An 18687-nucleotide genomic window follows, 5' to 3' on the forward strand; every position below is an offset into this window, starting at 1 on the left:
TAAAGGACATTGAAAGACAATAAAGAAGATTTCAATGAAGAGGACAAAGCTAGGTAAAAGAATGCTTCAGCTTTTGTTACAATAATTAAATATTTAAAATGGCAGCCATTTTATACTGTCCAGGAAGTTAAGCAATTGCCTATTTTATATTCAGTTTTGTGAGGCAAGCCATAGGCAAGTAAGCTAACATCAGGGATTTATATTACGTTTCTTCTAGGGAATGTCATAAGCAAGTTCAGAATCCAGTCTTTTAGTTTCCTGTGGCATGATCATCATATTCATGATGCCTCTAAGACACTTCTTGTTTGTCCAAAACCATCAAAGGTAGATAGACTGTTCAGCATTATTATGCATCGTGTGTATTATTAATGATCTAGTCTGATGACTTCTCACAGTAGTCAGCATTGTAAAAAGACAGCCTATATAGAAAATACGTGTTCTGTAGAGACAGCTGTAGAAACTAGCTATGCTGTGAACAATTCTTATATACTCATATATCTTCTCTTTACTATTTTACAAAGTTATAGAAATTCACTTGTATTGTGTTGCAATGCTGTTAATGGAGTTTGATGGAGTTAATGCAGTTTGAATTCGCTAAGTATTTACAAGGTACATACTTTGTCTTTGGACTGGTGTTAGGTATTGTGGTTGACACAAATTTAATATGAATCCTATCAGATTAGGAATTAACACACATGCAGCAGAGCATTATATGAACACAAATACCAGATTGTGTGATGTGTTAGTTGCCATGAATGTGAAGAAGGGGTAAGAATAATTTGGCCTAGAATGGCTTTTTCAAAAAAGTGATAGAGAGGGTCTCTGTAGCTCCATTTTGAAGGATAGACAGTATTTTACTGGACAGAATGGAAATTCAGAATAAGGAAAGAAAAATGGAGTGATAACTGGGGTTACGGAGCAGACTGTTCGGACTTGAGCCGGGGACTTTTAGGTCTTACTGGGAGATAAGGATGGATTGGTTGTTTCGTAGGATTAAAAAGGACCAATATATTTTTATTTATATTTACTAGATTCCACTTGGTTTTTAAAAGTATTTAAGATGTCTTTGTACATACTATGCCACAAGCAAACATATATTAGAATTAGGTGACAAAGATGAGAAAAAGGTAAAATAAGAATAAGGATGCAAAATGTAGACCTATACTGATGATGCTTATTTATCATGATAGTGACAGTCTTGAATGTCTGGCTTAGGAATGTGGATTCTTTTGCAGACAGCAGGGAGCCCTGAATGACTAAGATCATAGCAGTGGCACAATAAAAATACATGTTTAGAAAAGCAAAACTGAAGGAACAAAAGAGTAACAGACTACCAGGCTCCAAGAAGGGACTAGTGGTTACCAAAGGGAAGGAGTTGGGGAGGGTGGGTGGGAGGGAGAAGGGGATTAAAGGGCACTATAATTCGCAGTCACAATATAGGTAGGTCACCGGGAAGGCAGTACAGCGTGGAGAAGACAAGTAATGACTCTAGCATCTTACTATGCTGATAGACACTGACTGCAATGGGGGCGGTGAGGACTCAAAAATATGGGTGAATGTTGAAACCACAATGTTGTTCGTGTGAAACCTTCATAAGATTGTATATGAATGATACTTTAGTTTAAAAAAATATATATATATATATGTTTAGAAAGACCAGGCAGGTGGATGGGAGAAGTGCATATGCTTGCCATAGTACAGCCTGGGGGCAGGGAGCCTGATGAGAAAGCATGATCATTTTCTTGGGATGTAGCACAAATATAGTTAGGAACGTATAACTTTGAGAAACACTGCAAAGGAAAATATATCAGGAGTGCTGACTACAGGATATGAAGGAGAACAAGGTCGTTCTGAGTTGTCATGCTTTAAACAGTCATTACTTTTATTTTTATTTTTTCATTTTTCTCTTTCCCCACATGGCTTTACCCCAGTTAAAACTTGATGGCACTGTGTTTCCTGCATCATTCTTCATGGAGTTCCCTATCCATTAAAAGAATGGAGTGAAAAGAGAAGAGGATGGTCTTTTCCCATTCTCTGGCACTTACAAAGCATCACACTGCTGCTTTCTCTCTGATTTTTATCATCTGAAGTTCAACAAGTCAGAACTGTTGTTGCCTATTCTCATCTCTCTTGCTGATAAGGATATTTCCACTTCTTGAAGCCCAGTCTTCACAATAGGCTGAGTGTTATGGTACTGAGAGGCTATTCAAGTAAAAATGAGCAGCAGGTAATTAAAAGTGGGGAAGAAGAACCAATGTAAGGACAGGCCCTGGGAGTGAATGAGAGCATTTCTTTATCCTATAGTGTTCCCTGTAACAACCTCTAGTATTTAGCCATTTCTGGGCAATATTCTTTCTCCGTAGAATTCACAAAAGGGTTGTTTTATCTGTTCAACAATTTATTTTGGCTCACTATGGATAGAACACTTGGGGGAAGGCTGGTGAAACAAGGTCTGTGCTTTTATATATGTACATACACACATATACATGCACCCTGTAGAAACCCAGTAGACCATGTATTGTGAAGTAGAATTAATGACCTAAAAGTAAAAATTTCTCTTTAATTTTGGAATACTATTTAGTCAGTAGTCATTCTTAATCATATCCTGTTAATATGAATTTGATTGGAGCATTCATTGACAGTGAAGAGAGACTTAAGAAGCATGCTGAAAATCAAAGCAAATCTGCCAACATTGCCAAATTGATTGTGGATCATCATATTGATAAATCAAGTTAATATGTTAATATTTAGATGCCACCACAATGGTTTTTGTCATCAATATATGGTTCCCAAGTTGGGAAAGACTTTTTTTTCTGGTGTTCTATAGATAGGTTGCCATAGGATTGGAGGTTTGTTTGTTTATTAAAAAATCTTTTAACTACTAATGTGTAGGTTAATGTGCAGAACACTGGGAAAGTTGGAATATCTAAAATAAGTCTTATAAGACTCATAAATGTCCAAAGAACTGATATATTACACCTGGTTTTTTCTAACTTGATGTTGTATTCCCCCATTCTGTCATAGCAGGAACCTTAGTGCACACATGATTTGCTCTTCTATTCTTCCAAAATACGGAAATTGCTACAAGTGCAGATTTTCATTTAGGTAATTTCAACCACTAGACAGAACAACATATATGATTACTTTTTTCTAGCTGTTCCTCTTTGTTATGCATCCTCACCACTACTTACTGCATTTTGCTGTCTTACTCATTGATTTTATCAAAGCCCTATGCAAAGACCGCCAGGGAAACTTGTTGATCATATAAAACTGGGCTTCCTTCACTTTCTGAGCACGTGCCACCCTGACAGAGGCTCAGGAGTGTCTTAGAAGGGGGAAATTGGAGTACTTAAAATTTTGGAGGCTGAGGTTTGTAATAAGGTGGTAGTAGGGCAGAAATTAGTAAGCAAAGTTTGGGCAGGGATTGATTAAATTTATAAACTGGTCTTGTTGATGGAATAGTCAGTGGTCTTAATTTTTGAACACAATTAATTTCAAGCTGAGTTTCCGTTAAATCTTTTTGTCTGTAGCAGCACTGCCCAATAGACTGCAGGGGACATATGATAATTTTAAATTTTCTAAGAACATATTTAAAAAGTAAAAAGAAACAGGTGAAATTAATTTTAATGTGTTTACCTGCCATATCTAAAATATTCAACATGTGATCAATACAAAAATTATTGATGAGATAGTTCACATTGTTTTTTTTTATACTGAGTCTTCAAAATCCAGTGTGTATTTTACATTAACTACAGCACATCTCAGTTGGTTCTGGCAACATTTCAGTTGCTTGATAGCCACATGTAGGTAGTGGCTACCATATTGGACAGTGTAGATATACAGTTTTGTCTTAGAAGAAATGAATTTGAATGAGCTGATGTTTAAAACATTTGTAGTTTGTGTTTCATGTCATGAATTGGCACAGGTTATTTGTACTGTAGGTCATAGTATAGCTTTACCACTTGTGGCTTCTGTTTCATTTCTCTTTTGTGCATAAATCTGTGGTCTCCCATTAGCATGTCATTATTAATAGAATATATAGACAGATAAAATATATAACTTACAAGGAGTGTGTAAGAGTTTTCTTGTATGCTTGATAGACTGTCTACTAGACTAAGCCTTTGCTTCCAACAGGTAGAATAGAATGTTTTTATAATATTTTCTAAAGTTATGGAGTATTTAGAACAACAACAAATATTGCCCAGAAATGGCTAAATACATATATTGTATTACCACTGTTTCTATTAATTTTATGTGGTGATTTAAGACAGGTGTTCCAAAAAATATTCTGTGATGTAGACATTTTGGAAATTTTGACCGACCTTCCTTTTATTTAAATACCACATTTTACTTTATGATCTCCAAAGTACCTTAAAGTAGCATTACTAGAATGACAGCACTTCATATTAAAGTAAAATTTTTAACCTTCCACAGAGTAAATATTTTAATAAATGTCGATGCTTTGCATTTTAGATGTTTAATACATTCATCTGAAAGGTACATTTAAATGGAAGATTAGATTAACGATTTATAAATATTCTTTTCATGGTATGTTTACATAACAAATGATTTGTATGTAGTTAGTGTTCTTCAAGGACATCTAATTTTTATTAAGAACAGAATTTAATATTTAGTTTCTTCATGTGTGAAATAGAGATTGTAATAGCTACCTCATAGGACAGTTGGAAAGATTAAATAAAATAATCCAAGTAAAATACTCAGCACAGAGTCCGGCACATATTAATCATCGATTATATGGTAGCTATGAGTTAATAAATTCTACAAGGCTTGTTATGAAAAACAATATACACATCTATTTCCTTCTTCCCAAAAGCAGATTGGTAGCTACTTTTTTATAAAACAGCATTTTCTTATGTCAGAGATGGATTGGGTCTAAAGGGGGTTAAGGAGTAAGCCTGTTCAAATTCAAAAATAATAAAGTTTTTAAAATGGTTAGGACAGTTTGGGCTTTTGACCATACTATCCTATTATATTTGTTTGGTTACTTAAATCTATTTTTATTATTGGTCTTACCTGGAATCAGAATTATAGAATAAACTTGAGCTACAGGGGGTTTGGGGCTTGTTATTTTTGTTTTCCCTTCTCCTTCCATTAGAAGAGAAGGGTTTGAAAACTGAGAAAACAATGTACTTCTCCTCTGGTCCAGTCCATCAACTTGGAGTGAATTTTTTGGGTACTTACCAGGTTCCCTGCATAAAAGTAAACACACATGCACGTTGGTGATCTCTCCAGCGGTGGCCAAGGAGTGACAGTAAAAAGCTACAGTTCATAGCTCTTAATTGTGTCCACTGGGCACAGCATCATGTGTTGGTTTCTGAAAGGGGCAGAACCCTGGAAAGCTGTGGCCTGAACTGGCACAGTTGTAGCTTTATTGCTTTCATTGACAAAGCACTATTTGCATAAAAGCAGCTGTGTTCTGCTGCTCTGTTTTTAAATTCAGGGATCATAGAGGATAAAAGGGCCACAGCAGAAACATTCACGTTGTGGCCCCTGTCAGATTCTGGTGAATCTGCGAATTCTGCTGTGTATCTCCTCACCTAAGTAATCCAAGTCAAACAATTGAAATGAATAGCAGCAGGGTAGTCTCGGGTGTTTATGGAAATAGGTATCTTATGGTCTAGTAATGCTTCTAGATAGATGCTGGAGCTTATCCTTCCTAAAGTGTGCCCTGGCTATAAATGGGATGAGTGGGGTGCATAATAAGCTGCTTGGAATAATATTCTGCTAGTGATTTGGGCCAACACTAGCTAGTCACATGTGCACAATAACCAGGGAAAGGGAAACTTTTAATTTTTGTAGTTCCTTGAAGCCTGGTTTTTTGAGCATTGCAGTTAGTCCTTTCCTTTTCTGTATCCTTCCTAGGTCTGGCTTTCTGTTTTTACCTACCACACTGCTAAACCTTATAATCAATTCTTTTTAAAGTGTATTTATACTTAATTCTGAACTGTTTACCACAGTCAGAAGTGGTAGCAATAGGCATTTGTACTTTTTTTCCAGTTGACCCCTTCAGCATTCACCTGGCTAGATCTGGCCTTAATACGTAGGTCATTTTATTTTATTATTATTATTTTTTTCATTAAAAAGTCTTTATTTCATACTTATCTTTACACACACACACACACACAAAGGATTTTTTTTTACCCTATCATAGGAACAATTGTGAAGCATTTCCATTGACATATGACATAACTATGCTATTTGCTTAATGATTGTGCACAAATGTGCACAAGTTACAGCCATGTGAAATTCACTAAAGACCACACAATTACGTAGGTCATTTTAGATAAATAAGGTGGATTCCAAAAGCCATGTTTCCCTATGTCTGATAAATTGAGCCTCTTATCTGACCTGTGTGGCAAACCAGTGAGAAGAGCTGTGAAGGAAGATTGAGGACAGCAGGGAGCAGGAAGAGGCTAGATGACAGTTGCTGGATTGTGCTTCAAGTTGTCATGCTCATTTAATTTTTGACCATCTGTCAAAGCAAGTGAAATTATCCTCTTGCCTTTTTTAACTTCTCAAGACCCTTACCTTAGCTTGATTTGCTGTCATACTCAAGGAAAAATAGTCTGATAAAGAGGTTAAAGTATAGTTGACCCTTGAACAACATGGGTTGGAACTGCACAGGTCCACTTTTTTTCAATAAATATATCGGATAATTTTTTGGAGATTTGCAACAATATGACAAAATTTTTTCTTTAGCTGACTTGTAAGAATACAGTATATAATATATATAACACAAAATAAGTGTAAATTGACTTTATGTTATTGGTAAGGCTTTCAGTCAATAGCAGACTATCAGTAGTTAAGTTTTGGGGGAGTCAAAAGTTATACTCAGATTTTTGACTGTGTTGGAGTGGGTGTCAGACCCTAACCCCTTCCCACCACCCCCTGCAATGTTCAAGATTCAACTATAACTGGAATTAGTCATCCTCAAGAAGGAAAAGATGAAGAAGTCATAATTTCTTTGTATACCCTGATCTTACTTCAGGCCTTATCCAGAATTCTTGAGAATTTCTTGTATGAAAGACTGGGTTTAACTAATTTTAAAGCATATTAACATTCACAGCAGGTGCTGGTCACATTTTTTCCCCCTGAGGCAGGAAAGGGAGAAAGGTTTCAACTTCATACAGACTTTAGGTTAGATATAAGAGCATTTTTTTGCTGTTCAGAGGGACTGAAGGAATCTATAGTCAGGGCTACGAATATAATAGTCTCATTTGGGATGGTTAAAATAAACCATTGACTAAAGGACTAGATACTTAAGATGGGATGAAAATCTGCATTTGAATGTTAATTTTCCCCGGTACCCTCAGGTTAGTGACAGAGGTTTTCCTTTACTTGGGAAAGGTTTTAATTTTATGGCAAAGGTGAATCGAGCTGCTCAATACTATAGTACAGTTCAGTTTGATACAGGAACCTCATGTTTTTGATAGGTTTTAACAAATAGCAGCAGTAATTGGTTTAGAACTACAAATTCTTAGGCTTCTACTAGAAATTTTATATTACTACTCATCTAATTGCTGCCCCCATGTAACATTCATTATTAAATGGCCTAACTATTCTTTATAGTCACTCTTAAGCCTCAAGCAGATTCTGCACTTGAAATTGCTACATGTTTTACTTCTGAATGTATTGTCTCTTTGCCTACCTGCAGGGTTGTGGTGATGATTGAGATCATGGCTCTAAAGCATTTAGCCCAGTCCCTAGAACACAGTAGGTAGCATGATTAATTTTATCATTTGGTTACAGAGTCGCTTTTTTCTCAGATGCTCTTGGCTCTTTGCAGCCTTCTACCCTGTATTTCTAGGAGAGGAAATGTCTGGTAATAAGCCAGAAAGGATAGAAAAGAGTCCTGGATTTCTCTTCCAAAAAGGCAGGTGAATGGAATAGGGCTGGTAGAGACCAGCCAGCAGCTGTGTTAGGGGGTAGATCAAGGTACTTCTTGAGTTTAACTAGTTGGCAGTTGAACAAGTTCAGCTGACCCAGGGCATGTGGGGGTTAGGTTACCTGTGTGGCAGAGTGGGGTCAAAGAGGCCTTTCTCTGATTGTGTCATGGTTAGTTTGAAGGGAGTGTTTGTGAAAAGGATTTAAGGTGGTGGAAGTAGGAGGAAGTCAGGGAGGCTGCACAGTGATAGTCCTTAAGAGCAGTCTGGATTTGACTGGGTTTGAGCCCTGGCTCTACTACTCTTACTAGCCCTGTAACCTTCAGCCAGTTACTTATTTAATCTCTCCAAGATTTAATTGCTTAATTTATAAAATGGGATAAAAGCTTACTGAGTTGTGAGGGAATGCATTTGGCATACTTAGAACAGTTTTGTATTAACAGTGAACATGTTCCAAAAGCCATGTTTCACTATGTCTGATAAATTGAGCCTCTTACCTGACCTGTGTGGCAAACCAGTGAAAAGAGCTGTGAAGGAAGATTGAGGATGGCAGGGAACAGGAAAAGACTAGGTTATGGTTATTGGGTTGTACATATGTTAAGTACTTGATAAGTTTGTTACATAACTCCAGGGTAAGAAAGAAAGCGGTGCTATGAACTGTACAGTGGGGGTGGGCTGCCTGCCTCTAGGTACAGCTAACTGGTAATGCCTGGCATTGGTTATCTACAGAGAAAAGAGTCAATAGTGGATGCATTACTTATAAATGTTCTAATACTTCCTTTCATGTTTGCTTGTTAAAAAAAGATGTTTTCCTGATTTTCCTTATGTTGAGAAATAAAACACATGATACAAAGACTTAAAAGGTCAGTTGCTGCTTGTAACTTTTGCTGTTCAATGATAAATTGTGCTCTAGTTTTCTCTATGCATAACTTCCATTTGAATTTCACTGCAGGTTGTTTAGTTTTTCTATTTTTGTTCCCTTTCTTGCAGACTTCCTAGTTAATCGGTTATTTCAGCAGTGTTTACAACTTGTAAAACAAAAAGGATGAATAGTATACAGCAAATATAAATTGATGAAGCATAGGTAGAATTAATTTTAATGAGAAAATAAGTCTCTTAGCATTGAGGTTTGTTCATTTAAGCCTGTACAAATTCTGTTATGCATTTCTTATGTCAGATGTTTTCATCTCTTGAGCACAAGTGAACACTGCTAGGTTAGTTAGTATCCATGAACCTCTAGGTTTTAAAATCTATGTTCCAGTACTCTGAGGTGGCATCCTGGAAGTGTCTTTGTGTTCTCCCTAATATTCTAGTAGCCAGCAGTGTACAGATAGATGACTTGCTGTACACTCTGTCATTTAGTACTGAAAACAACAATAAAGAGATCATTATTATCACCCCCATTTTATAGAAGATAACCAAGCCTTAGAAACTTGTTCGGAGTGATATTGCCAGTAAGTGGCAGAGTCAGAATTTGAAAATCAGATGTCCAATTTCAAAGTGTATGCTTTTAAAAACCAAGCTACCACTGCCTGTGCAGCCCACAATCAAAAGACTGCAAAGCTGACCCCTGGCAAAGTGGCCAGGCTTGTTTATTACCTGCTGCTATCCTCTAGTCTCTTCCCTCACTTTATTGTTCCATTTTACTGATCAGATTCATGGTATAAAGGTTTAACTTGAAGAATCATCCAGTCTAGTGGCTCTCAAATCTAGCCAATTATAAGAATCACCTGGGACATTTATTTCTTTTTAAATTATGATTAAGTTGTTTTTAACTGGAGCCCAGGAACTTGTGTTTTAACTGTTCTACATGTTATTTTGATAATCTAACAGGTTTGGGAACCACTTCAGTTACATAAATTCTCCTCCAAATATTCCCTCAATTTTTCTGACAGGTAGTCACCTACTATCTGATACTCTGTTCTGACAGGAACTCTCTACAACCTTGCCTGAAGGTCATTTCTTCAGTAATTAGATGCAGTGCTGTACTTCTATAGAGCTTTCATTTACTATCCTGTATGGATTAGCTCAACTTCTTTGGACAGATTTTTATACTCTTTAGGTATTGGCTTGGAGGTCAGATGCAAGCTGGAATGTTCTCTGGAGCTCACCTTCCTCATGTGTAAAATGAGTATGTTGTTATCTACCTTGAAGGATTATATCAAGAATTAAATGAAAAAACTGTCTTAATTGGAAAGATTCTTGAATACCTTCAAACAGCCATTTCTTTCAGTCCCTTCACCTTGTCAGCCTGTTTTGAAATAGTCCCAGGTTTGCACAGTGTAGTTAGTAACAAGTGTGCATATGTGTGGTAGAAGGCTCCTCGACCTTATACTGGGATTGTGCCAGAAATAGGTTGTCATTCTGACTCCTCATCAGCATGCTTTGTTACCTCTGCCTTTTCTTTGGACAAGGAATGTAGTTACCTCTTATGGGGACAGGTAAGCCTGCATTTCTGGAAATTCAGCTTTACTCCTTAAGTAATTGGAGTTAACACTGAAAACTTGAACCCAAAGCAAAACAAATGATCTGCAGGAAGATCAGTGAAAACATTCCATGTTTCTTTCTTATCTAACAGTATAGACAAATAACTGATGAATGTTAAAAAGAAAAAATGTGATGAAGGTAGAAAGGGGGGGCAGCAATAAACTAAGAAATGTTGAGTATTACTCTTTGGAACACACAATATGAGTAAAATAAATACTTAAGATTCCAACCTAATCCTTACAGGTTAAGATCCCATTTTACCAATGAGAGCACTGGGGACATTGATAACCAAGATAAGTCTCATACCTGGTCAAATGGCAGGTCCAGATTCAGGATACCTAGGCCTTTACAGAATGTGATTCTTCAGATTAAAAAAAATTGTAACACACAAATAAATGTTCTTTAAGAAACAGATGTGACATAGTTTCCATTGTGCTATATGCATTCCTGTCAAAACACCTGTCATACTCTTATTTTAATTGGTTATGTCTTCCTCCCTGCTAGTTACTTGCAAACAGGGACTAGGTTACAATATTCATCTCTGAATCACCAGAGCCTAGTAGGGGAGCTGGCGCTTGACTAGGTTTGTAAAAATGGAATTTCTTTCTGTGGCATTTTGAAACATCTAAACCCTCCACCCAACTCCTTATCTCTGAGTTAAAAAATATATATCGAGGGTTGTAAAGGATATTAGGAATATTCTACCTCAATTCTCTCATTTGTATAAAGGGAGGAATTTCAGGTACAGACTGGAGAGGTAGGTCACCATGCACCCAGAAGTCCCCCAGTTCCTGGTAGTTGTTCTGGCATCCCTGCTTCCTTGTCCTGAGGTCAGGGCTCTTCTTAGGACCTGTGTGCGTGCAGTTTGCATTCATTCATTCAGTAACCCTCTGAGTTCCTCCTTTATGCTCAGTGTTGAGGAAATGACACTTTTTGCCTCCCTGGAGGCATGAAAAACCATATTTTCCAGAAACCAGAAGAAAACAGCTTCCTAAGAATTTAAGACAACCTAGAAAATGGTCACAGTAGCTGTAGGCTTTTTTTTTGCACATTGTAGGTTTTAATCTGTTGTATCCCTTTTTGCTCATCTAGACAGTCATTTTGTTGTTCTGTTGTTTATAGGAGAGGAGAAGTGATTATTTGCAAGGCTAAACAAACTACTCAAGACCCTGAAAATAATCTCTCATTGCTGTAGTTTGGTTTGGTGTTGTTGTTGAGGTGTATGATTGCCTCACTTTTCCTAAACAAAACAAGCTAAATCTGTTCTGTAGTATTAAGATAAGCTATAAGCTACACTTCCTTTTAGGCTCAGACTACTAAACATAATTTGTAGATGATGGTCTCCCGTGGGCTTGGGCTTGAGTGCAATGTGGTGGAAAAATGATTTTGTTCTTAATTTTGTTAGCACTGTATTTTCAAAATGTTTTTGAACCTAAAATCATGAAAACATTATGTTGTTACAGTTTTTTCATCTATGTGCTTTTCAAAAGGTAATTTTCATACTTTGAACACATTTCAATTTTTTTAAAGTATATCTAATTCATGGAACTTACCAGTAATAAATATTGAAGATACTGAGTAAAATTACATTGAAACTATAGTCCCCTTTTGATTTTTCAGGAAGGTGATTCCATTTGTAGATTGAGTTCAGAGACAGTCAGTCTGAAGTAGTGAGACATACACATTAAAGAATGTTAGGGAAAAGGTTGCAATTTAATTAATTATGAAAACATATTAAACTTAATGTTGCCAAGTCATTATTCTTAATGAAAAGAATGTGTGTTATTAGAACGAGCTGGAGCTTTAATTCTTGCCATCAATCCACGGCAAGAAGCAAATGATATGGTATTAATTTCATGAAGTAATTTTATGTATTGTCTTGTTCTGTATTTTTATTTTTAGGACCGGAGTAGGCCCTATGACACTTTTAACTTGCACTCCTTGGAGAACTCCTTAATGGATATGATAAGGACTGATCATGAGCCTCTGAAAGGTAAACACTACCCTCCCAGTGGCCCACCAATGAGTTTCGCTGATATAATGTGGAGGAATCATTTTGCAGGTTAGGAATATTCATATGTCCATTCCTTGCTTGGTGTTTTAAACAAAAATCAGCTTTTTAATAATTGTGATTTTATTTGTTGTTTGTTTTTGTTTGCTTTTGTTTGCTTCTGTAAAGCATTGTGGAATGTATTTAAAATTGATTTTTTTTTTTTTAACCTGGGTTCAGCTACCTATGAAAATCACTTTGATTGCTTTAATCATAATGTCTGGCAGAAGCATGTGTTGGATACCTGAGGTTGCCATTAGAGCATGTGACCAGAAGCCAAGTTTTCTGGGCTTTGTGCATTTGGAATCCTTACCTGAACCTGGATAATTCATTTAGGTCCAAGTATACTGCAAGGAACTATGAGATTTAGTAATCCAATCTCCAAAGACTACTTCAGAAAACTTCATAGAAAGGGTTCCATTTTATTAAAATATCACTTTCCTAGTATAGGAAACAGATTTAAGATCATCTAATGATCCTCTGTATTAAGGTTAAAACACAAGGAAAATATCTTAAAGTATATAAACATTTTGGGTTAATATAAAGCAGAAAGTCCCAAGGTTAGCAATATTAGGACTTCCTATTTTTAGAGCCAGCCCATGTAAATTCAGGATATATGCTGATGTTACATTTATAACTCCAGATAGTTCTTTGTATGGATTATAAGCCTTTATAGGGACCTATGATATATATATATATTTTTTGGTATCAATATACCATTACATGAGCAGCATTGTGGTTACTAGATTCCCCCCATGATCAGGTCCCCACCACATACCCCATTAAAGTCACTGTCCGTCAGTATACTGAGATGCTATAGAATCACTACTTCTCTTCAGGGACCTATGATATTTTAAAGTACTTGTAAAGGAAATCTTCTATGGAAATATCCACTATAGTTGGGTTTAGAGCCTAAATATCTAACAACTGAAAAAGTAGCCACAGGAAAGTCCATCTTATATGAACTCCTATGTCTTCTGGAGTTGAGGAATTTGATCCCCTCTGGTTCTCTCCAGGCTCTTACATAGGGTACAGCTGGCTGTGAACACCTGATAGCCATTCCCTCAAGCCACAGAAATCCTTTTCATCATTTCCTTGTCACACTCATGATTTTCTGCCCCCTTCCTAAATTTCCAGTGTAAAGAAAGTACTTAACAGGCTATGAAGACAATAAAGGATTTTGAGAAAAGCCATAATTTTAAGACTTTCAGAAGTAGAAAAAAATCTCTCATTTACTCATTGTTATATTTAGTCACCATTACCACTCCTTCATTTGAAAGATTAGGTACATGGTAATTTAAAGCATATTTCACTTTGAAGTGAGAATGGTGTTAAAGAAAAAAAAAGAAACCAATGATATTCACAGGCTGTTTTGTGTTTTTAGTATCTTCTAAGGCTGCATTTATCTTCTTTCTCTACCGTGAATAGCTATAAGCCTCTCCTAATTATTCTAAAATATTCAGCCCTTATTCTTTATGCATGCCTGTTTTATCTTGGTCTGTATTCTTTTCTTCTAGCAATAGTCTGTCAAATAATTTTCCAGAATTCTGTGAATACTGTGTAAGCAGGAGCTATTATTTCCTGTTGAGAGTAGTACTGGCAAAATATAAGAAGGTTATCTCACTATGGGATAGTGTAAATACCTTATTTTATTTGTGGTGGCTGCTTTTTTATTGCATGTCCAATTTATCTCTGCATAAATTTCTTCACTATACTTGCAAACATGAGGTTTCATCTGTAGAAGCCTTCTGCGTTGTACTTATAGATATATATGTCCTAATAAATTGGACAGCATTTAATATGTACTTTTTTATAGCTTCAGTAAGGTTGCAACTTCTCAGTTCATATCACCCACATTGATTTCCTAAGAATGATCTGCTTGCCGTGGCAAGTTATATCAAGTCAATGTCTTCTGGTTAGAGTATTTGAGCTTCCTGCTTCCTTTTTCCAGCTGGGATACTTTTAAATCTGGCTTATGGCACCATGTATTTGATTCTTATTGCTTCTAATGACATAATTATTATGCCAAGACCTTAAAGGAGAGATTTTAAGTAATTTTTTACTTTAAAAAATGAAGAAAATTATAACAAAAATGTAATAAAAAAAATAAAAGAAACACTGTGAATGGTATATCCTTTATTTTTCTATTTTCCTCATAATAAACATCTATATTTTTATTTGGTCTCTATAATTTATTGGTATGCCTTAGTTTTGGATTCTCAGGTTGTTTCTAGCTTTTTCTCCACAACAGGTAATGTTGCTATGGAGTTCTTGCCATTTAGCTAGGCATATAGGCATCTTACTTCTCAGAAAGAGTTTCTTAGTGAAGCAAACATTAGCTATATAGACTTTCATGCAAATTCGTAGCTTTTCTTCAAAATAAATTCATAGAGAGGGTCTCTAGACCAAAAGATGTATTCATCTAGGTGAATTGAGCTTTAAGAGAAAAGTAGTAGTCTAGGGGACCTACCATGTGATTTCTTTGTAAGTCTGTCTAGAAGCATTTCCCTGTACTTAATCCTATTTTTTTCTTCTACTTTTAATATCATCTTTTCCTACATGAACATTGGAACTATTTTGAGGGTCTAAAAACTCAAGTTACAGAGTTATTGTTTTTTTTTGTAAGCTTATTTGTTTTCATGTTTTTCTCTGGAGCTTGATTTTCTTTAGAAAAAAATGCAGCCTTGCTCATTGTAAGAAACTAAAATAGTATGTAAAAAGACAAAAAGCAAAGTAAAAAAATCATTTGAGTCTTACTACTTAGTGATAACAAAGATTAACATTTTTTTAACACTTCCAGCCATTTCATGTTGTCTGTATTGGAGATGAAATTTCAACTCAGCCTTTCTGACTTTGCAGTATTCAAACCTGGGTTTGAATTTTGGCTCTGCCTCTAGCTGTCTATTGACCCAGATGAATTAGCCTCTTCAAAGCTTTTTTGTCCTCATCATTAAAATAAAGCATCCACTTCACAGAGTGGGTGTGAAGGTCAGATAAAGTTCCTGACACTACAGACTGCTCAAATGTTACCTACGATTATCTTTTTTTGCTGACAGTGGTAGTAGTGTGCCTGCTGCCTGGCCTGGGTAATACATTAAACCTTTATATCCCTGTACTATTTACATCCTTCCAACTAGACTGCAGCTAAAGGTTTAAAGCTTTCCAATGCAAGTTGTCAGAATTTTGTATTTGCCATAGATAAATAGTGATAATTGAAGGATAAACATTCTATCATTATCAAAAACCACCTAAAGAAGAAAGAAAAACAATTCTCCCAAGTTATATTGGCTTTCCAAAATTGTGTATCTGAGCAAAGTAAAGAAAGTATAATAAAATAGGATATCTTACTCATGAAAAATAAAGTACTTAATGATGTACTTAAAGTGAACATGGTAAAAATATGTTCACAGTGTTATTTGATGTTAGAAATGTATTCAATAAGAAATCTCTTTATTCAACTGTTCTCTTGATTCAGGGGGAAAAAAAGGGGTTAGTGGGAGAAATGATGGAGTAGTAAGTAATAAGGCTTCTGTTTCAGTCAAGAGGTTTAATAGTTTTCCAGTCATATTTACACTTATACTAGGTCAGCCTTGGAGATGCTTATAGGAAATTTTCAAAGGTCCTCTACTTCCTTCCCCATGATAAAAATGTCAAGTAGTGTAGAGGAAAAGTCAAATTAAGCATTCTTCAAAGCACCCAGAGGAATATCTTACATAGTGTTGATCAGATCACAGAACCCTATTTAAATAAAAATTAGACTAATTTTTTTGGCTTCTTAAAGATCTCAAACTACAGTTCTTAGTTGTAACAGAATAACATTTCAATAATTACCTGTTGTCCGTTACCATATCTTATGTATGACTTTTCTTATTGTTCATTGGAAAGAAGGCCTCCAAGAAATAAGAAGGGTTTTGAGGGGGTAGTGAGCTAATGAAAACTGTCCCTTATTTCTGTCCTAAGTGCAGAAATCCTTGGGTTGGTAGTGCTATGAGCGAGGCTTAGCTTGGAGGAATTGTCTGCCCTCCTTTCCAGTGAACCAAAGGGAATCCCAACTGTCCTTATAACTGTGAGGATTAATAGAATTTCTGGCATTGGGAGGTAGGATTAGAGTTAGAGCAAAAGGTTCATCCCTGTACTCTCCTTAGAGCCCACAGTGCATTGGGCAGTGTAGGTGACATTTTGAAGCAAGGTCCTATCCCCTGACCAGCAATAGCACAATATACCGGACATCTTGGCAAAGGACAGGAAGGAGTCACCTTTCTCTCAATCCATGCAGTCTTCCTCTTACGATAGAATAGGCCTGGCTGACTACTTGGGGGTAGTGCCTGATGAGAAATTTTTATATATTCGAATTTTCTTTCACCATTCATAGAACTGAAATTTGAAATATGTAAAGAGCAGGTGTCAGTTGAGAACTGATATTTAAAGGTTTGCTTTTCAAATGTATACTGAATCTGGGAAGAAATAGTTATCTTCTGATAACAGTGCTTTAAAACATTTAAAGAGAAACTTGGAGGGATTTTTCTTTATTCATTACAATTTAAATTTAGTATTATAGAGCCTTTTACAAAATCGGCCCCTTTTTTGGATGTTGAGATCTGCTTGTTTTAGAGGAACTGCACCTTCATTATATTTAGTTTGTAAATACTAAAAATATGCTGTCCTGAAAAATGTACTGTCTTTTAACTCATTTGAAACATTGCCCCAGTGCTACATCCCTTTGGCCCATATCGGTTTGTCTTGTATAAAAGTTAGCTGATTCCACAAACTGTTAGGACACAGGTTCTGAGTTAGCAAGGAGTGATTGTTCTTGTTCTATATAAGAATGGGAACAATAGATAGAAATTGAGTGATTTTTGTTTTTTATAGGTATTGTTTTATAGGTTTTATTGTTTTATAGGTTGTTTTATAGGTATATGTTTATTAATTTGCCCAGTGATCCTTTCAATATTCCAGTATAATTGACTGAGAATTTTAAAAGAAAAATATTGTAGGTACTTTAATCCTGGGTACTACCTCCAGAATTCTGATTTAATTGTTCTAGAGTACAGCCTGAAATGAAGAAACACAGGCACAAAGGAAAATTGATAAGATGCTGAAAATTATCCACTACTGGTATTCAAAGAAACTGGGATTTGACTTCAGGTCTAAGCTCACAGCTTTTGTTCTTGGTTCTATGGAAAATAGAATATAATAGTACCAAACTTTTATCATTTTTCCTTAAAAAGGATTTAAAACACTATTTTATTGTTTTTTACATATATTATTGCATTCTTGTGGATACATTTCTGAAGGAATGCATCTTCAACTTTATAGGAAGATTGATAGGAAATAGAATCAGTACAATATGCATTTTGTCTTAAAACCTTTTCTAGAACACAGCACTCACATTCTGTCATGTGAAGGTCTCTGAAGGACTTTACTTGTTAAAGCAAATGGGGATGATTAGAGATATATAAATCAGTTGTTCCCTATATCATAACATATTGCAGAAGTAAAGAGGTGACTTTCATAACTGAATTAATAAAATATTTTTATTTTTATTTTGGTCATATAAAGTACAGGCAGTTTAGTTGGACTCTGAAACTGAGTAACAGTAAAGATAGTTTTTTAAAATAACTTCTTAATTATGAATGTGAATTGAGTTTGTGAGACTGATTTTTAGAGTCTGACTAACCATATGTAACCTTATTTTCCAAACTCCCTCCAACCCCTTACCCATTTATCAGGTCCTGTGTACAGTGGGGAAAGTGGGATACAGTCTCAGTTTTCCACAGCATCATTTCACTCAGTAAAATCAAGTATGCCTTCCAGTTTTCAAAACCTTGTATTTTACACTGGACTTAAAAGATAGCTAGCTGACAAGAACAGTTTAAAAATAGAATATGGACAGGTGACAGAATGTCATGCTGGCAGCACCAGACTGCATTAACAAGAATCACCAGATGTCACACACTTGATTCTATTTTCACAGCTGATTAAACAGCAGTATTTGTTGGACAAAAGAAAGAAATGGCCTCATCTGAATTTGGAATCAGTTTTTCTTTCACTGTTATATATTTTTTCTCTCCTCTAAAATCCCATAATAACTACAGAACTTAAGATATACAATATATTAAGTAAAAAATATAATTATAAAATAATTCCAATGTTAGAAAAGAAACCTTTACACATATACACTCCCTAAACTGGAAGACTGTGTAAACCAAAATGTTAACAGAGCTTGTCTTTGATTGGTGATCTTGT

At 35.6% G+C, this 18687-nt stretch overlaps 1 protein-coding gene across 11 annotated transcripts in view; it reads left to right on the forward strand.

The window, feature by feature from the left end:
* CPEB3 (cytoplasmic polyadenylation element binding protein 3) overlaps positions 1–18687 on the forward strand; it is a 191363-nt gene that overhangs the window by 39261 nt on the left and 133415 nt on the right. For 7 of the 11 annotated variants that reach the window (XM_073240696.1, XM_073240694.1, XM_073240699.1 and 4 more), the window contains one exon: positions 12294–12453. In XM_073240696.1, the coding sequence (XP_073096797.1) occupies positions 12294–12453 (160 nt within the window). The remainder of the gene's footprint in view (positions 1–12293; positions 12454–18687) is intronic. The other 4 variants (XM_073240701.1, XM_073240704.1, XM_073240702.1 and 1 more) reach the window with 1 other exon arrangement.

The sequence above is a fragment of the Manis javanica genome, chromosome 7 (genome assembly GCF_040802235.1).
Source record: "Manis javanica isolate MJ-LG chromosome 7, MJ_LKY, whole genome shotgun sequence".
NCBI classification, from domain to species: domain Eukaryota; kingdom Metazoa; phylum Chordata; class Mammalia; order Pholidota; family Manidae; genus Manis; species Manis javanica.